Source organism: Neodiprion fabricii, chromosome 3 (assembly GCF_021155785.1).
Source record: "Neodiprion fabricii isolate iyNeoFabr1 chromosome 3, iyNeoFabr1.1, whole genome shotgun sequence".
In the NCBI taxonomy this organism is placed as follows: Eukaryota; Metazoa; Arthropoda; class Insecta; order Hymenoptera; family Diprionidae; genus Neodiprion; species Neodiprion fabricii.
Window position 1 is genome coordinate 27866389 of NC_060241.1, and position 21054 is coordinate 27887442.

The 21054-nt window shown below is 43.2% G+C and overlaps 2 protein-coding genes across 3 annotated transcripts in view; both read left to right on the forward strand.

The window, feature by feature from the left end:
• The window catches only part of LOC124178956 (sonic hedgehog protein A), a 54345-nt gene extending 46176 nt beyond the window's left edge, over positions 1-8169 (forward strand). For both annotated transcript variants that reach the window (XM_046562823.1, XM_046562822.1), the window contains 2 exons: positions 2791-3052; positions 6820-8169. In XM_046562823.1, the coding sequence (XP_046418779.1) occupies positions 2791-3052; positions 6820-7562 (1005 nt within the window). In that variant the 3' untranslated portion in view covers positions 7563-8169. The remainder of the gene's footprint in view (positions 1-2790; positions 3053-6819) is intronic.
• A 1338-nt stretch (positions 8170-9507) lies between these two features.
• LOC124178301 (short transient receptor potential channel 4-like) lies at positions 9508-20049 on the forward strand. Its single transcript, XM_046561536.1, has 13 exons — positions 9508-9570; positions 9654-9725; positions 10672-10809; positions 15876-16213; positions 16401-16719; positions 16926-17102; positions 17161-17431; positions 17510-17615; positions 17698-17999; positions 18098-18349; positions 18466-18581; positions 18886-19044; positions 19304-20049. Exons 1-13 carry the CDS (start codon positions 9508-9510, stop codon positions 19472-19474), a joined length of 2484 nt encoding a protein of 827 aa, XP_046417492.1. The 3' UTR covers positions 19475-20049.
• The last annotated feature ends 1005 nt before the right edge of the window (positions 20050-21054 follow it).

Sequence of the window (21054 nt, forward strand, 5' to 3'; positions counted from 1 at the left end):
ATTGCTTTTTGTTACGTTATTTTCACAGTTAAAAGCAGAGGCAGGCGGGCTTCGGCTGCAGCGAGGATCCAAAGACGAAGAGTCGTTTCTTATCGCCTTCACACGTTTGGAGGATTAAAAGTCTTGGCTCGCTCGCGGGTATAAGGGCCTCGTTGGTATAATGGCGCATGGTTTGCGGCGAGCTCTTTCAAGTTTAAACGGCCGCGTGATGCAAGTCCGTAAAGTTTTCGTTGCCTCGTTGCAAGGCTCACCACCAAGTGGCCGTTGCCGGCTGCCTGTCTATTTTCCCTAATGGATTACCAGCGGGCCATTTCTCATTCGAAATGGATTTTCATTTGGCTCCGACACGCATTCCTCGAGTTGGCCAACTTTTTTCGCCTCTGCCAAATGTTTGTAAATAGATGTAAACTTTGGGAGGGGCCTGGGAATCCCTGCGGCGAGGACACGACACCCCGCAGTGGCCCGACCATTCGGACGCTCTGCCCATTCTTTCCCCTCTATATACATGCACTTTATACTCGTGCCTTTATCTTTTATTCCCTCACGTCCATTGCTGTTCCCACAACAGGAACCAACAAACGCCGACGACCATCCGACATTCATCCACCACCAACGCGGATGCACGCGGTGCTGCTCAAAGCTTGAGCCTGGAGGCGGCTGACTCTTCCAACATTCTCAAGTGAATCTTCGATTTTTTCCGTTATGTAACCAATACCCACAATCCGTGAACGACGTACTAGCTTCCGAACACCACCGACTCCGTGTATAGATACTTGACTCTCAGTTGGTACCTATCTATATGACTGAAAACGTCTGGTTCAACGTGAACGTCAAGTATTGTGCTGCTCAACAGACGAAATCGTCGAATACACGGATACTCAAAGTTATCGGTGACATTTTTTCCATAGGATTCGAAAAAATGCAGGTACCATGGCTCGTTGCACTTTACGTATGTCCATAAGACACGCCTGCACTTTTTTAGTATATCAAATACTGCGGGTGTGGATAAAAAAGAAATTTTCGGCTGCACGTGGTTGTCCAGGAAAATCCTTGATCTACAACATTTCGAGAGATTTATGCACCGAATCTCCCCAGAGATGCATAGCTGGCCTTTGATCTCAACAAAGCGTACTATAAATTGGGTAAAATGAATTACACTCGTGGGACTAGCCAGTTTACGTTGTGGATCGGTTAGATTATCGAGGAGGAGTGATTCATGGTAGTATTGGTGGAGACTGTTCTTTGAACGGTGTTGATGCAGCTTGGGTAGTCACGGACGTAGAACCGTACTGCGTGTCGGCTGACGCGACCCATTCAATACCCATTGAAACGCGACGGGCCAGCGTGTCTGCAACGGTAATGACCCTTATTTATGTGCCAACGGATCGGCCAATCAGGAAAGAGTCGCGATGTGTAGAGGGCGGTGAATGAGGCACAATGAGAACGCTATTAGCGGACAGTTGGCGCAAACGTAGGGATTTCGCTAGCAGCTATCTCTCCGCCGAGTTCCCCCAGGTCACCCTTATAGCCAAAGGATTGAGCAGCTCCCTTGGGACGCCGCCGAGTCAATGGAGGCTAATTGATGCCAGTCAGGGACAAACCGACATTGTGTGTTAAGAAAAAAAGGAGTCGACCAGGCGTGACGCCGGTTGTAGTCGTCTTCCAACATCACTTGGGAGAGTTGTAGACTTTCTTGTAAGCCTTTCAACGAGTAGGTATAACATGTTGTTAGGTGAATGGTTTTCGTAGTTCCATATAGTACAGCGCATATGTACTCATCTCGTCTTTTACTTCCATAAATGAAATACCCTTACGGGTGCGAAGGGTTTACATATTTTTTTTATGTTTATTTGTGTGTGAAATCATCTAACCGAGATTCGGTTTGGACGGGATGGCTTCGTATATGCACCATGGGTCCTGCAGGCTCCACGGGACTGCAGGGGAAAAGAGCTGTTCTTTGAAAAGTTGCAAATCCCGTGGCAGTTGCAAAGGACACAAGAAAAGGTAGTGAAAAGCTGCACGTCCGGAGAACGATTATATACGCCTGTTTGGAAATATAAATATTGTTGAAGAATTGGAATATGAGCGACGACGGACAATGCCAAAGTCAAGAATAACCCGCGCCTTTCGCCCGTTGGCCGCCTTGGCTCTCCGAACAACCAAATCTCCCTTTTTGCCTTGGCTATCCCAGGAGTGGCGGATATGCGTTACGGATTACTCGTCATCCCCGGCTTAAAGGAGCCCGTAGCCGAGCTGATTAGCTCTGGTTGCCTTTTCCTCCGCGTACCTACACACATATACTCGTCAAACTGTACGCTTGTATAATGTGGGTACAAGTCTACCGAGGCGAAGGCTCGTATAACAAGGAACCATGGTGTAGGTGTACCGGGATCTCTATGACCAGGTTAACTCGCAGGGCAGGTAACTCGGTCTGGGAGAGATGAAAAGTCCGAGTGTCTAAAGAGGATAATATTCGGCCGATTGGCGTGACGGTCTTGTTCCGTTCTGTCTCATCTCCGCTTCTTCGCCTCCGTTTGTCCCCCTGATTCGCTACGGCAACCCAAGTCCGTCCGTCACTCCAGTCCAAACACGAATTTATATATATGTATATGAAAGCATAACATTCTTTAAAAGTTTCAAAACAACTATCAATCTTCGCATCATTCGTCATTACTCACCAGCAACCGTGCTCGCTACCACCTACTCCTATAAAATAGACGGTAGAAAAATCTCTTTCCACCTTCATTCCATCATTGCACGCATTTAACGTTTAACCGTTTCTTGTTTCAGAGGTGCAAGGAGAAACTCAACACCCTGGCGATATCCGTAATGAACCAGTGGCCTGGGGTAAAGTTGAGAGTTACGGAGGGCTGGGACGAGGAGGGAAAACACGCGACGGACTCCCTTCACTACGAGGGAAGAGCTGTGGATGTGACAACCAGTGACAGAGATCGTTCCAAGTACGGGATGCTTGCACGCCTTGCGGTCGAGGCTGGCTTCGACTGGGTCTACTACGAGTCTCGATCACACATTCACTGTTCTGTAAAGTCTGGTCAGTATCCTTGTCCGCTCACGAACCTGCCTCACCTTTGCATTGGCGGTACACAGACTTATTTTTACACACGTATGCGTACAGTCACTTATCTCCGCGGCTTCGCCATCTCTGTAATCGTGCTTGACTGATTCCTTGTGCAAATCTACTTCACTCTTCGCAGAAACTGAATGTGCAGCTTGAAGTCTCTCTGCGGCTCCCCGCGAAGTTTACTCGTTACCTTTAACCTTGACCACTGACGGAAATTGTAAACTTATAGTTACTTGATGGTGAAAATTCAATTTACACTGCTTTGACAAAGCGATGGATTATTGTCATTTACAGTTTAGTGTAGTTGCATCCGATACCGTTGCTACATTGTTTACAATAGAACAGCAAAGATAACACGTATCGATACGTTGAACTTTCAGATAATCAGAACAATTTTTATCGATAAAGGTATTGTCTGATGTTCGATGTTTTTTAGGTCAACAACATGACAAAGAATTGCAATCTAATCCGCCAAAGAATGTTAATATGATACATTCCGATACGCGGGAGTAATTTTGACACGTAGACGTATCAAGGGTTTGGCTATATCGTACCGCGCTTTGGTAGAAACTAGGCCACACGTTTATTTTACCGTATAGTATTACGTTATGAATTTTAAAACAAAATTTAGGGCCGCATTAGCATATAATTTTTAGATTAAACAAGTATGAAACGCTCTCTGTCATAAAAGCCCGTCGATGGTTACACCGTTCAACGCATGAAAGAGTAAACGAATTTAAACCGTGGTAAACCCCGGGCCGTTACGTGATACCTCAGTAAATAAATTACACTTTACGTTTACCGCGTTGAGAATGTGGTTATAGAGTGTATCGGGCTTCGGAGCTATTTTTTCACCACCGCTGGATAACCGAGAGAAAGGGTATAATAAGCGACAAGCTGAGAACCACTGGTAGGAACAAGTTACACCCGACAGTTTGAATTCTATGACGTCGTTACAATGCTTTGAAAGATTTATATCGCTAAATTATTAACGAATTAACAAAATGTAATTAGAATTTATTCCGTCGATAGGATCTCCGATGTTGACGCCTGGGGCTTTATTTACGTCCCGTTTCCGTCAAAGTGTTTTCCGCCCACTAAATCAGAGAGTTAACAGACCCTGGCCTTACGGCGTACCTTCTTTGGCTAAAGTCCCATTCATTCCAGCTGAGACCGGTCGCTGCAACGATGCAGAGGTGCATGCATACGTCAGCTATAAGGCGCTTCCCGCCAGCCCCAATCTCAAAGACACTGGAAATTACAGAGTTTATACAGGCATATACCTGCCCCTCGCATACGTATATTCGTATCGGGTTTTCACTCTTTCCAAACAAACTGCACCTTTCAATTATCCGACAAAGTTGATCGATCACGGCGTAATCGTTGGTTCCTTTCACGCTGACTTGTGATTTGAGACTTCCGACACCTTCTCTTGGCTCTTTCGAGTTCACCGCAGCCGATGAATTTTGGGTGGGAACGAGAAGAGCCCTTACTTAATTGTCCCGCATAACTTGCCGGGTCGATGATTGTTTTAAACACGCCTGTGAATTCTTACGAGGCAAAAAAAGAAATATCAAAAATTTGGGAAATCTGAGAAAATTAGTTACTTTTTTTTTCCATCGAAGTCTTGACTTTTTACTATCTTCAGCTTTATAAAATTTATTGCCAATTGATTGGGGACAGCTGACGAATAAAGAAAAAAAAGATACTTATAAGTAACAGAGTCAGGCGTGATCGTTCGTAATTACCGCATCAATCATATTTCTTATAGACATTCAAATAAGTATAAGGCTTCTCAAGTTTCAATATGATAGTATTATTAGATCGGGATCTGGAGGTTATCGATAGCGTAGCCTCTAAAATGACGTAAATTGATCGATACATATGTTTTTCAAGCCGCGTGTGCTTCCCGCTGATCGATCTATGTTTAGTTGAATTTTATTTGACCCAAGCTTATACCCAAACGGAAAACCGATGATGCGCCTGGGAATCTTATTGACATAAGTTATAGATTATAGTTGTTGATCCCTGCGTGTTACATCATGGAACACGCTTTGAACTCGGCCAAGGAGCTTTACCATTTATTTACCGAATCTCGCGTTTGTACCGCAGACGGAAGCGCAACGTCGCAACGCAACGTATCACCTACCAGCATGCGTCTACGGTACAACTTCCGAAATTGAAAGCTGCCGAGCTTTGGTTCAGCTGCCCCACGGCCGTGGCACCACCAGTTGACTCCGGTTCGCTATTTCCTGCCTTACCAACGCTCTGTAATCACCGTTAGCCCGGGGTCAAGACTTCGTAGATATTGTCGGCAGTTTTGAATTAGAAAAATGGTAAAACAACTACAGTGGCGTGTAAATGCCGTAGATGGTAATCGGTTGTATTTATCGCGAGCATTGTAACACTGGAAGAGAAGAGACTGTAAACCGCTGTGAAAAAATATTATAAATTTGACCGGTGCCTAGACCGTGGAGCGACTGAAATATAGGGTGACAATAGCGTAAAAAGGCCCTACGAGAAATGGGGGGCAAACACCTTCAATAGAACCACTTTGGAACGTAAACACTAGAAATACATCAGCGCTGTTTATTCAAAGGAAATCACTGAAGCCTCAAAAGTCCGGATGAGCGTCTCTCGTCTCGACACCGGATAAAGTGTTTCACTCTCCCGGAATACTTGACACTTTTTACTTCACGATCAGGCTTGGAATACGCCTTTCCTACACACCTAGCAGTTTCTGTCAGCGTTCTACCCGCTTCGTCGTTTTGACAACTGATCTTATGAAATGCATACAAAAAGTCGTTACCTTTGCCAATTCAAATACGTATTTTACGAACTACAGCATGAGGTGAACGAAAAAAAATATCTTGATTCGCACCGATCAAATGATCGATAAGAGCTTTTTATTTTTCTGAAGGAAAACAATTCCCTCGGCTTTGATACTCAACAGAACAGGAATGAGACCAGTAAAAATAGTGTAAAAAGAATACGGATTTAAACTTTTGTATAGCGTCGCGTTCTGAAATTTTTTTTCAACAAACCCGAACCATTCTCCTTTCAATAGGTACTTACGAGTTTAGCGTTCACCCATTGAGCGTGATTTGAAATACTCATTGAGCGATGGCTGGAGGTGAAAAGTTTAATTAAATTCGTGTCAAAATGTTGATAAGAATTGAGGGGCGACGTCGATGGCCCTGGGCGGTTATAATTTTAGACTCAACCGCAACACATAATCTGCGGAGAGCTGCTCGAATCGCGTGCTTGCTTCAGATATTCGCAATCTCGGTGGTGTCGGATTTCAAAATAAATACCAGCGAACGGAGGCGGTCGGGTGTTGGTCCGATACAAAAGTCGGCCGCTGATGTCGGTGCGGCGAATTAAACTCCATCTCTAATTACCATCGCGGCGAGCGAGCGGAGCTGGGAAATTGAAAAATCATTGAACGCTGCCTGAGGATTGCCTCGAACTAGAATTACATCAGCGTAATCTAAATTGAGGCAACGATTTCCCTCGTCAGATTTCGCGACGTCACTACTCGTTCGGTTTCGATGACGCCTGTCGCGTCCAATTACCCAGAGTAAACTTCCGGATCCCCGCTGTCCAGAAAAACGATTCAGCTAAGGTCGGCGCCGATCGATCGCCAATCGGCGCTCCCGAAAGAGCGCTCGTATTACTCGGCGTCGGTCGCGTCCTGCACCTGACCTTAAAGAAAACCGTACAATTTATGATTGCAGAATCTTCGTTAGCCGGCAAATCCGGGGGATGTTTCCCAGGCAGGAGCATCGTCAGGACGGAGGACGGGTTCAACAAAAGTCTGGATCAGCTCGAAATCGGGGAACGAATAGCCGCCCTCGATTCCGCGGGTAAGATCGTCTACAGCGAGGTGATCGCCTTCCTCGATCGGTCTCCGGAGGAGAGGCGACAGTTCGTGCGGATCACGACTACCTCCGGTCGTGCCCTGACCCTGACGCCGTCTCACCTGGTCCCCGTGTCCCTGGAGTCCGGCAGCACAACGGAATTCGCCGCGAAGGTTCGCGTCGGCGACCAGATTCTGGTCCGCGAGAGTGATCGAGGGGTCGAAACGCTCAGGTGGGACAGGGTGGCGAGCACGCGGCTCGTTATCGAGAAGGGGATTTTCGCCCCGCTGACAACCGAGGGCACGGTCCTCGTCGACGACGTGGTGGCGTCCTGCTACGCCGTCGTCGACAGCCAATTCGTCGCCCACTCCGCCTTCCTGCCGATGAGGATCTGGACGAACATTAAATCGGGAGTCGCCAGGATCGCGCGAATATTCGTCGCCCCGCTCTCGGCCTGGAGCGAATTCCGGCCGGGAATTGGCGAGGATCACGAAGTCAAGTATCCCGAAAACACACCGTCGATCAACGCGATGAGATTTCAACCGAGAGGCATTCACTGGTACGCTTCGATGCTGTACACAGTTTCGTTCTACGTACTTCCCACGGATATGCTGTACTAATTTATTTCAACGATTTTTGAAAAATTTCTAACGCGAAAACGGTTCGTCGAGATCCCCCCTCCCCTATCTCCTGCCCCCTTTTGTACGTACTTCCGACGTTGACACACTCGACCGCCCAATATAGGATCTGCACTCTCTGACCCCGTTTGCAGATCCCCAGTTACCCTGTGTGATGTGCAAATCTGACGAACCATGTTTACCCCCATCGATTTAAATGGGTTCGAAATCCCCGGTTGCCAATCCGTTCAATTGCAGTGATATCTGAGTGACTATCCGTTCAGTTTAGCGTCGTAGATTCGCATACAGAAAGAAAATAACTAGACCAGTTGTCTTGACGATTGTCCTTGGCACTTGTACGGATCGCATCGCAATCAATTGGCAATTGTTGGGCTGCGGTGCACCTTGAGTAACGTTCGTCAAAACGAGACTCAAGGTTGAGCTGAAAAGACCGTAAGCGAAAAGTGACGGTGTATATTCTATAATATATCGTATCGTAACTACCTATACAATATGTATACGTATCGTATCGACATTATAATGTACTTTACCATTTTATCTGTCGTACATGCATATTGTTATTATTATTATTATTATTATTATTATTATTGTTATTTAAAAAAAAAATTTATTCAAATTCGAACGTATATTAATAACGCCGAGTTAGAAGTAACTATTTATAAATTGAGGGAGAGGGGGCGGCTGAGTGGCCATTGCCCGCAACCAACGCGTGAGGCGTGAACGGACGTTAATTAACGAGCGTATGAATCTTGGACGTAATTAATGTAATCTAGAACGACCAACGTGAAATTTATTTGTTAAAAACGTTCCAGAGTGATGCTTCCATGACGTTTATGATACGTTCTCCAACCCCTCATTAGGTCCAGCATGCAAACAGTTTCACAGTGTTTTCCTTCCTTTCCTTTTTTCACACTGTCACGAATGTGTTCATTGGTATGTAATTGTAATATTTTACGTACGGTTAACCTAAATTCTGAATAGAATCGTTCAATTTTCACCAAATTTAGAAACACTAGAATACCTAATGAAATTTTACATCAAAGTTGAATATTAACCACGAATATTCAAGTATTTCTCGTATGCAATACACTTGAATACGTATTGTTTATCGTCCGTTCTATATTTTTCAATATTTCTCTATCGTAAATCCTTTTTGGCACAATACGAACGAATACGAGAAGGCAAAAAATTTTGCGTCGTCTCAAGAAGCGTAACTCACGTCACCCTCTATCCGGTTCTATTTTAAAACATTCATTGCTCGTTGAGTATTCCTCGTGGCATCGCGATTAAAACAATTATTGTAAATACACCATCTTATTGCCCCCGCCCAACCTGTAAATGTAATTCCCTTTCGCATCCTTCATCTCGAGCTCACAGCAGCTCCACGCGTCTGCTTTACTTTATACTTATCATATTTATCATTCTCAGTTTGTAACTAGCCTTATAATTGTCACTATCATTATTATTATTATTATTACTACCACCGTTAGTCTCTTTGTATGATTATGATTTTTATCATTATTTTTATCACGAATAATAAACATCTATTTTTTAGTAATTTTTCCGAACCATATATAATTACATATATATTATAATATGTATAGCCGTTAATCGATTATCGCTGTATAGTATTGCGTAAGGCATCACGTATATTAATAACACTTTAATCATATAATATTATTATTTTATAAAAAAGTAAGTTATCATGAAATATTATATATTATTCAATAGTACTATTATTATTATTTTTAATAATGTAATATTATTATTATTATTATTATTATCATTATTTGTATGTAGGAAGAACAAATTATATAAATTATGTATATATTATTGATAAATTGATCGTATCATTGAACATGAATGAATCGCTCTCCTCATTTTCAATCATGTTCAATTAACTCCTTCGTGTAATTCAATGCAACGCATGCATCATCACTATAATGTAATTGCAGCCTCCTCGCTGCACTACAGTACAGCTGGCTTCCAAGTATTGCCACGTGTTCACGTTCGTAGATGGTGTACGATGATGCCTGGGTGTGTAATATTTTATTCAACCAGTGAGGCTGCAAGAATGCCTGCTCACGCCTGTGCATCAGACAATCCGGCCTGCGGTTACGTCGCACGAAATGCAACAGCGATACCGTAGGTATGTACACCACCATTCACGATGATTTATTGTTTTCCAATGTATGGACATACGTGCGACTCTGCGCAGATATGTTTGTCCCAGGACCGTGAAGTTCTACACGATTCGATCGTTATTGCGATTTTTTCAATCCGACTGTTCGCAAGCGACCTTTCAAACAATTACGGTGAACTGCCAATGGAATATTGGATGTACAACCTTTTTTTATTATATTATTATATACATTCGCTAACATTTGATACGGCATCAGTCGCTTTTCCACCGCTCGGAAGTCTTCGATTAGGCGAAAGTACTTACGACTTATGGAAGAGCCTGAGCCTGAGTCTGATTTTCCGGATGAGAACGAACTTGAGAGGGTGAGTTCTATAGGTTAAGGTCTGAGGATGGAATAAGCTTTGCGCTGGTTCGGTGGTCTGGCGTTGGATAGAAGCAATTTGACCTCATGGGTTGCCTGAAACAATTTCGTCGGAGGTGATTTCGATCGGTGTTATATATACATATAGGTATATATACATATGTATAGATGTATACGTATAACGACGGTTGAACGGAGGTTGGAAGGTTGAACTGGTTCTAGGAGTGAAACTTTTCATGTCAGTGTATTTTACACGCTTCATTCTGGTTTTTTGACGCGATGTTACATACGTAGATATAATATACCTATACCTATACCGTAGATCGAAACGTTGTTCGACGGGGAATGTGTTACCTCTCTTGGAAGACTAATTCCAAATTATACTTGGAATTTTGGGATGGGTATTGCTGCTTTTCACTTTCTTCCACTAATTAAGGGTAGAAAATTTTACAATTAAACATGAAAGGGAAGGTGCCGCCACGGGACGTCGGTAATTGGCGCCGATTGAATAAAACTTATAAATTAGAAACGTGATCGAAATAACGGTTCATTATTACCAGAACTCATATAGCTGTGTCTATTTGTAGAGGCCAAGCGTGCTGCTGCCGCAACTTCAGGAAAGCGAGAAACAATTCTTCGATATTGTTAACAGCGGAAGCGTTGCAGAGGTGAGAAATTTCTTGGCCGGAAACGAGTGCTTCAACATCAATTGTGTGAACTTTCAGGTAAGTTCGTAGAGTATACAACGTTTTCCCTCTTTCATTCTTTTCTTCGTTCCGGCGAAAATGCGTTAGGAAACTTCTTAAGCCGACTTTCATCTCGACGACTTCTGCCAAAAAGTTACGGGCTGTTTTGAAAAAACCGAAAATAATGGCGCCGGGGAAAGAATGGTCGAAACGGATAGGCGGTTCCGAGACAAGAAAATACAATATCGGTTTCGAGGAAAATATTCAAAGAACAGGTCACGGTATTGGTTCTGACTTATTGCCGAAAAGATTTACCGCGTGGTTTAAGAGTCAGTCATACCTAGAATACGGCACCAGCTTTACCAGCTGAATTGTCAATATCTGAGCATTTATCAAAGGTGAGATCATGAACAAACTGATATCTCAGTAACGCCCCTTTTTTCAATGTGAAATAATTATTTAATTCCACCCTGCAAGGTGTTTCGTTAAACATTTATCGTAACTGAAACTAAGAGTTCACTGCAGCTGACTTGCGTTATACTGCGTTATAAGCATTCGAATGTAAATAACCATTAATTAACCAACCACGACCACCGTAATTTGGATATACATATCCTCTGTTTCGAGAGCTCCACTTTCATGCTCGGTGACTTTGAAACGTAACAATGGGATCGACAGAACGGTAAACGACGTAAAATCTGTAGAAATACGGTGTAAAGATATGAGAAAAACGAACACCACTAAAAGGAATTAAAAAAAAAAAAGGAACTAAAACAAGATTGGAGAAAGTTGCCTGCAGAGTGTAGCTGGAATCGGACACACGTCGAAGGGTCATTTCCGATCGGGAAGAGGTAAGACGCCGGATAGAAGGAGAGCGATTCGCTATTGGATAACGAAACGAGGCGTATATACCCTCGGAGGCCAAGATCCCGAGACCCCGGGACCCCGAGACCCTGCAGACGATCAGGTTCAAAGACAATCGACCGACGTGGAGGTGCAGCGGAGCAGCACACCGGTGAATTCTCGCGTACGACCAAGTGGGTCTTCCTTATCTCAGATCTCACCCTGGTCTCGGGCCTTACACGTACCCCCCGTGGAATGTCCCCCTCCCCCAACCCCCTTTGACTCGACGCCGTGCGGCAAAGAGACCCAATGAGACCCGGTGAGGCCGCCCTCGTTCGTGTCCTCGACCGAAGTATCTCCGGCTATATTTCAGCCCGCGGTTTACAAGACAATGGTTTCAACCAGCGGCGATAAAAATTATTCAAATGACGGCGTTGTAAATTCCACGAGGAATCCGGGCCACTGCTGCCCGATGCTCCTATTTCGAGTCTTCGGGCCTTCTGGACCCAGAGTCTGTACCGCGTGTACATTATACATAAGTATACACCTATGTTCCGATATCAACAGTCAAGTCGGGCTTACCGTTCCATGGCGCACGAGAGTTTATTTCAACTATATTCATCTTACCATGCATTTATTCACTTGTCTATTTTCACGTGGATGTATCGATGCGTCAGCTGTGCAACTTCATGTGAAACGTAAAACGAACTTTCCCGCCGCTCGGATGAGTCTCTATCGAGACGAGAAAGTCTGGTGAATTATTCCAGACCAGATGACATAAGTTAACGTCACTCAAGGATTTACGAAGGCGCGGTCCCTTCGCCACGGGGATTCTCAGGTTCTGAAACTAGTTCAAGAACATTTTCGTATGAGAGATATTGTTCGTACTCGTACTTCCAGCTGTTCGGTTGGACCGTTTACACGATTTTTTCCTTGGGTGTTTTTTTTCTTTTCCCTCGTTTGTCTGTAGATGGTGACGGTAATCGAGAACTCTTTTGAATACTTGTTGTAATGACTGGTATTGTTGGCCCTTAAATAAATCTGCAGCCGACTGTAAGGTCTTTTACACTTTTGTAAGAAAAGCGTTCCGTTGTAATTGACGTTACAACTACCTTAAACGTTATTCAAATCATTGAAGCTGACAATAAGCCTTTTAATGCTACCGGAAAAACAGTGTTACTTATTGAATGGTGATTAGACAACTTGTGGATTTTCTTTTAAAAAAAATACTTCGAAACGTGTTTGAAACGGTCGTCCCCCCAGGAATACTTCCGTAACTGTGAAGAAGAAACAAAATTTTAATACCCTCAAATTCTCAGTATGCGTCATTCGCTCCACGGGATGCAGTGTCAACTAGTATAAGCCTCGTTTACTGTAGAAAACCCACAGCCACCAGAAACCGATAGGCAGCTGGCGGCCATTGTGGGTCCGTCAATATTGAGGTGGGCCATCGAAATATTGTGACTGGGGCCTTCAATGGAGCGCTTATTGTCGGAACAGCGAACAATGCGTTTGTGTTGCGTGCCGCAGATGCATCCCGACGCCCGGCGTCACGGAATCACACCATTGGCTGACGCCAACGCCAACGGCCCGACGGGATGGATGAAAGAGTTGGGCAAGAATGGCGTAAAATGCCTCCTGACGGGTCAACGAGCGAGGACTGCGACCCCCGTTCGCTCACGAACAAGTAAACCGCTAACAAGCCTCGAGAAATCTGCACTCCAAAAGTGGAAGGGAAACGAGTAGATTTACAAGTAGATGTAGCCAAAACCGATTCACCCCGAAATTTTCACTTTCCGTAGTTGAAGGTTAAAATCGGTAAGTACAGAAGTAAGATGAAGAGTCACTAAACACCCGAATTTGCATAGTATCGAAGATGGAAGTCAATGTATTCACAAATGGTTTGTTCAGGCCGACTTAAGGATCGGGAGAAGCTCGAAGTTGTCGCTCAGAATGTGACCCATTCCTACCATGGACACCTCCGGATGTGTGTCGGCCCGTCTGATTGTGTGGTTGAGCTTTAAGTGGCCTATAAACCACCACGGGCGTCCTCCGTTTGCCGGCCGGTCCGTGCGTCCGTCCGTCGTTCTCCCGTCGTGATTGTCGTGGGCCAGTCGGGTCCTCTGGGCCTGGCAAGGCCCCGTGGGTCCAGCTCAGCGTGCGACGGCATTGTGTCTCTTCGGTGAACATACGACTCTCGCCGCGCCGACAAATGGCTACATGCGTTCCTACGGTCCTCCATGTAGGTGGGCCTTACCGCTTAGAGGGCCCCGTTGCCGTCCCTGGATCTAATCCGTTGTCACATTAAACGTTCTTAACGATACTATTTATCGAAGGGCTCATTACGACTGTGATATGGAGCTATTTCGCAAGGCTTAAGTCAGGGTGCCGATTCTCTTAAAATAGGCCCTTCTACCGGGGACTAACAGACTTGCATTAGCAATGGTTAAACTGTCGGAGCTGCGGGTTCCGTAAATAACATTGAGCCATGTACCATCGTTGAAATTGCCACTTTGCGCGATGAGCACTTTGTATTTGGATCAATGACGTTTCTATCACGTACATTATGTTCTCTTAATAGAAGGTATACAAAGCCGTTGTAAAGGTGAGCGTACTTCACAACGGTTATCGTCCGGCATGGGTGTAATCCATTAGCCCATAACTTTTGTTCCCTAAAAACATACGGAATTTTTCATCTTTTCGACGTCAGTTGTCAGATATTTCCTAATCCGGCACCCAAACGCTCGGAGCCCCCGCCACCCCAAGTTTCCCGGTTCACCCTCACGTCCGGTAAGGTATTCGTGACAAATTCTTACGTCACATTGACCTCTCTGTTGATTCTGTTTAAAGTTATACTCGACCCCGGTTCGGATTCACTTTATCACTTATTCATGCGGCTCACTTGTTCCGGTTACATCACAGCCCGTATTGGAACCGAATACCTATATATTCCCGAAGACGAAACGTGAAATAAAATACTTACAAAAGATTACCTCACCGCGCGGACGAATCAAAATCCAGGATCTGCCTGAGAAATAAAAAATAACAAAGATAAAGTGCTCTCTCAACGTTGTTTCCACGTATCACGCCTGGGGAAAAATAGCAAGTACGTACCTACCCGTAAAAAGAACCATAACCACATTTGTCTCTATTCGCACGTAAGCTAGAAACCCGTTTTCTCCACGGTGAATTGACGTTACGCAGCCCCTAATTGTAAGCTAGGGCTCTGAGCGGATCAACAAAGGGATAATTCCGCCCTCGGAGACCTAATATTTGCTATACCAGTTATTCTATAATCTATAGAGTCGAGGTACCAACCTAGCAGATTGTTCGAACCACCATTGCCCAAAGATTAACTCTCGGCTAGTAGAAGCTGCTGTTACACCTTTCCTCTGAATCGTTAAGCCTCAACTTCGTATTACAGTTGCTCTATTAGTAAACCCGGTAGTCTAATCCCGCAGTAGAACGTATTATTCTCTAATAAACTTAACATCGACGACGCTTTTGCCGAAGTTGAAGCACTGATGTAATATATAATGAAAACACAGATCTGTAATCCCCATGGTTCAGTTCACTTCATCAATAGATATACGAGTCTTTCACTGATCGTAAATCCAGAGTGAAACGTTTGTAATGTCAATACGTCGTTCCAATTTGCGTTCATGGAGCGTAAACCAACCCGGAATAACTCCTAAATTTTCGTGTAAGATGTTTGAATAATAATAAGAATCAATGCAAACATGTGCGACATCCAACGATCGAAATGCGCGCCGCTGTCTAATTATAGCATTCGCATAATCACGTTATTTAGGCAAATTGGAAGTAAACAGTGAGTTTGTTTGTGAAACTTTGGTGCGGCTTTAATTACATTATTATTAGAAACTCGATCTACATTTCGATTATATTGTCTTCTGCGTTCGCCGGGTTGATTTTTCACTTTTTTTTACCCGCGCGCAGCTATAAATCGTCGGCCATGAAAATAAAATGGGTATTCTACTCGTAACCCCGTTGCTATTCAGCACTGTGTTATTGGTATCCCGCAAACAGCCCTGCGCGTTTCTCACCGGGGAGAAAAGAATGATCAGATCTAACGCAAAAACACAGTCACGCATCGCGAGGCCAGATGAAATAAAAAACCTTTAACTTTTCCAAGGTTCTTGACTATATATCATTTTATATTATGGTATGTGGTCGAAATATCAGATTGTTGAAATTTCATTTTGTATGCCAGTAACATTGACGTCTTCTTGTATTATTTTCAGGGTTTTTCCGCTCTGCACATAGCGATCCATTCGAAAAATTTGCCAATGCTGGAGTACCTGCTCTCATTGCCAAACATAGACATCGGCGACACAGCCTTACACGCGGTACGGATAAACGAAGAACGAATGGTCGTCATGATCCTGGATCGTATGCAGACGGTAGCTTCGAGTCTGGAATTCGCAGGAACCACCCACAGCTCGGACTTTCTCGATGAAACGACACCCTTAGCGGTAGCAGCTCATTACGGGCACTACGAAATCATAAGACTCCTCCTGGACCGAGGACATTTCCTTAACAGGCCGCATCGACCCAGCTGCTACTGCGATGAAGTTTGCAAGTAATTAATACTGCCTACTTTTCCCCATGCTCTGACTAATAGACGGAAAATTTACGGTATGTATAGACACTACAAAACCTTTGATCTTTGCTTCTTCTACTTTTTATACATTCACGAAGAAAATTCAACTTGTCGACTTACTTTACCTTCTTTTAAGTTGTGCATTTTTTATCGTTTCGTTATGCAGACCTCAGCGAGCGAGCGAAGACACGTTGACCATGGACAAGATGCGCCTTTTTCTTTACACGGCTGTGGCGAATCCATCGTATATTTGTCTGACTTCCGAGGATCCGATTCTCATAGCTTTTGAACTAGCTGTAGAACTGAAGGAAGCCGCAGAATACGACCGTGTATTTTACATACCTTACCAACAACTCTCGCACGTAAGTTACACGTTTATAAATCACTGTCTTCCGATCGAAACCGTGCGAGTTTATGGAAGCAGTGTACGAGTACATCTTCAAGTAACCGAATACCTACCTAGAAATTTCGATCGGTTAAGAAACGTATCTTCGACTTACGATTAGTTTACCTATTTATTTCCTCGTCGGGTTCTAACGCGATACAAACGATGCAGTATGTTCTTTTTCCGTCCAAGTTCAATTCACGTTGACGATATACATGATGTTCTTTTGAGAGTAAGTGGGAGCAGTATGATATTGTATAGATATATTATAGCATTCTGCTACGTTATTCAATTACATTTATGAAGGAGGTAGTTACCTTCGCAACGGAATTAATTGGGTGTGCCCGTACCACTGAAGAAATCGAGATGATACTGAAGCAGTCGGCGGGGTTGAGTTTGTCCACAAAATTCGTATACCCTCGTCTAGTTCTGGCGATGGATTTCAAGATCAAACCCTTTGTCGCTCATCCGAACGTACAGCAGGTGATTACAAAACATGAAACCCTATACCTCTAATTAACTAACGTTCGTATTTTAACAGCTAATGGAAACAAGATGGCAGGATGATTGGTACGAGTGGAGGCTACGATCTATTCCATTGAAGGTACTGTCGATAGCTCCGAGAATCGTGATGCTGCCAGTAATCGTCTTTTGGACACTACTGGCCCCGAACTCTCCTAGGGCGATGCACTGGTCGATTCCGGTCAATAAGTTTCTATCATTCGCCGCAAGCTATACAGTTTTTTTGTTCTTTGTCTACGTAGTGTCCAATATCGATAAAACTAATCAATTGCGAGGACCACCAGACAGCGGTACGTGATTGGATTGTTTTCTTCTCCTCAAAAAACTGACGCTCATACTTTTTCATGCGGAAACCTCGTCCTGTCCAGGGTTCGAGGTTATCCTGGTGATATACGTCATGGCTTATATTTGGGGCGCCCTAAGATTATGCATGATTCACGGTCCAAAGCGATATTTCAGAACCCCGTGGAACTGGTAATTTTTCCTTAATATCCTCACTTCATCACTCAAGTGACAACGAGCCTACTCCTCGTAATCCATGGCATTCATGTTTCAGGTACGAGGTCATAATGCTCGTGCTATTTGCGCTCACCTTTTTATTCTGGGGTGCTGCGATGCTTGACGTTCAGCAAAACGGACAAAGGGATCTTGAACGAAAGTATTGGAACCAGTACGATCCGACGTTGATTGCAGAAGGCACGTACTGCATTGCAACCATCATGGCTTTCTTCAAGTTGCTATTCGTCTGCCAATTGGATCATGTTCTCGGCCCTTTACAGATGTCACTTGTTAAAATGATAAACGACGTTACAAAATTCATCGCAATATTCACCATTATTATCTTCTCGTTCACAGCTGGTAAGGCCATTAAATTCTTTTCCCAAATTACGCTGGTAACTAGTCTATACTACATGTAGCCAACAATACAGTTGTTGCTTTCTGATTTTCAAGTGCAGGGCTGGTCCGCTTGTATCAGTACTACGAAGGGATGGTGCAGGTGGACGACGTTACGAAATTGAAAACTCAGCAGGTCAATTCGTTCGTCAATTTCTCAGCAACTTTGAAGACGCTTTTTTGGGCAATCTTCTGCATGAGTCCCATTGAGAGTGCAGATATCGTGATTGAAAACCTACCCGGTGAAGCAGAATCGAAAACTATCATCAACGATCACAAATTCACCCAAGCTGTCGGTTACGTTGCATTCGCCTGTGAGTTACTCAGTATCCACTTTATTCATTTACGCAATGATCGTATGTAACTGAAACTATCGCTAGCGTTCGAATGAATTCCTTTTTCTTATGCAGTAGATAATTTGTATTTTCAGTGTTCGAGTTCATCTCTGTAATCGTCGTGTTGAACATGCTCATCGCTTGCATGTCGAACACCTTTACCAAGATAACAGACAATGTTTCGGTTGAATGGATGTTTGGTCGAACTGAGGTAAGAAGACAAAATAGAAAGTTCCATGCGGAAGGCCGAAGAATATTAAAAACATGAGACGAATCATTAATTTTGTATAAGCATATCGACGTACGGAGTCGGATGGAAAATTGTTTCAGTGTTCGTTGGAGTTGACTTATATTCAGAATTTTTCACAGAATAAAAAAAATACTGGGCGAAAAGTTCTTTTCAAACAAAGTAAAATAAGCAGAAACGTGAAAACGAACTCTCGAATACGCAATTTCCAAGGGCGCGCTGCCACTTTCCATCCTCTTTAATAACCCTTTTGTCCACGAACAACAAGGTATACATCGACTTCATGACGCAAACGTCATTGCCGGCACCGTTCAACTTGATTCCAACAGCTTCAGCCTTCAACGGCATAGCGGAGTTCATCAAGGCGTGGATCAAACCGACGCCAGAAAAAAAAGCTCGATGGAACTTGAAGCATTGCTGCTATGTGGTTCGTATATCTCTGTACCATATTCCTCAGGCCATTTTCATGCACGATTGACTTACCCTCCCAGCAATATATGTACATGACATAATGTTGCAAGCTTCGCGATATGAGTTGCCACGAATTTCAAAGAGCGTACCTCCTGTTATTCTAGAAATTTCGCGTATAGGTCACTCACTAATTCAAGCGCGCTGTGTGCTCAGAATTAAATTCTCAATAAAAACTTGTACTTCCACTTTAACCTCCGGTTTTCGTAATATTTCAGGAAAGTCTCTTAGAAGATACCAGTGAGGATTTTTCCATCATCATGAGTCAGCTGGTTCAACGTTATTTCCGCAAGAAGGATACTGAAATTGGAGAAGCGGCGGTTGAGCCCATCCAAAAAGAGCTTGTCGAACTAAGAAGCCTTCTTCGCGAAGCTCTTTCGCCAGCCTGAACAATTTTCTGTGGCTTTTAGAAATTACTTAAACTTAACGGCAGAAGAGCAATAAGAAGAGAAGTGTTTGAACCGACCGGCCAAAATAATTTGGATCACATTTACTCAAAATCAGAGGACCAATTCAGCTGATCCTGAGAGGAAACCAAGTGTCTTACCAATTTATTGACAAGTTTTTCGCTCTCTCCGGAAAAATTATTCGAGAGCTCGATCTGACAACAGGGGTGGATAGGACAATTTGAAGAAAAATAAATAAAACCAAGTAATCATTCAATTAAAACATTTGCCGGCAATACGCTTCCAATTAAAATAACGCGTCAAAGGTTGCATAACCCGACAAACTAATTATATTCCAGGGTACGTACTGCCCTTCAAATTCAATTAAGCCCACAACTGCCCAAGTTTGCACCAAGTGAATTCTGTGTAGAACCGAGCGGAGAATGAAATAACAAACCAACGATATTGTAATAAACCAGTACGTAACAGTTGTACATTCAATTTTTGAAACCGACAAAATAAAAAAGTTACACTTTCAAATTAAACTTGAATAATACTACATAGTACCAAATAAATATAAAGTAAAAAATATTCGGGTATTCCATTGTGTAATCTAATATTTTATTAAATATTTTATTTTATTACACAGTGTAAAAAAATAATTCTTCGTCAATGGTAACAGTTTTTTTTGTGCGCAATAACAAATTAGTATACCAGAGTTCTCCATAAACTGGTGGTAAATTAAAACTTCAACTATACAGAAAAAAGTTTATTCATTACGACCAAACTAAGTTTATAGTTCAAGTTCGGTATCATCGGCACTTGGTGCGTTAGATTATGACATTGAGTCAAATTGATCTTACCGCTACAGGAGACAGTATTCTATGGAATGCCAATAACACTCTTACGTCAATTCACAGCTAACGAGAACAAAAAGATGTCTCGCCGCTGTCTGCCTGAAGATACGTGAAATTCTGTCCTAATGAAGAGTAAAAAAACATCTCGTCATGTTCGCCATTTAACTCATTCCATCAAAGAAATATTCAGGCATCGTAATAATGCGACATTGAAGACTGTACACTCGGCGTCTGTGACTTAATTGATTAATTGATTATGAATTAATTTTACAGTGTACAAGTAATATTCACTAATGCCTCAACTTTCCCGTTAACTTCTTATCTGTTCTTTTGATTCTATACGAATTTTATTTCGAAAGAAAACAAGTTAACCGGAAGGTTAAGGCATTAATAAATATTACTGTGCAACTAATTACTGTCGTAGATAATGCAATAACCAGTCTCACATATTGATCACTTAGTTTTGAAGTTTATTGTATAATTCCATGTGTGATACATGCAAGTGGACATATTATTTAACTTTTAAAGTGGTTCTCCCAATTTCGAATTTCTTTTACGTATTTGTGAATAGTGTGAAAAACTGTGCTGCAAAGTAATTTGTAACAGATATTTCATGGGCGAAGGAATAATGGTGAGATTCTAGCATGGAGAGCCACCGCGAATTAGAGTTATTGAATCTGCGGTGTATTGAGTTCGATCGCACGTCCCCGGAATATGTTTAAATTC

Bases quoted from the DNA above. Each gene is read 5' to 3' on its own strand.
- LOC124178301 (XM_046561536.1), top strand. From the start codon at position 9,508: ATGCATCATCACTATAATGTAATTGCAGCCTCCTCGCTGCACTACAGT. The intron at 16,214-16,400 runs GTAATTAATACT...TTCGTTATGCAG, and splicing joins TACTGCGATGAAGTTTGCAA to ACCTCAGCGAGCGAGCGAAG. The intron at 18,582-18,885 runs GTAAGAAGACAA...ACGAACAACAAG, and splicing joins GGATGTTTGGTCGAACTGAG to GTATACATCGACTTCATGAC.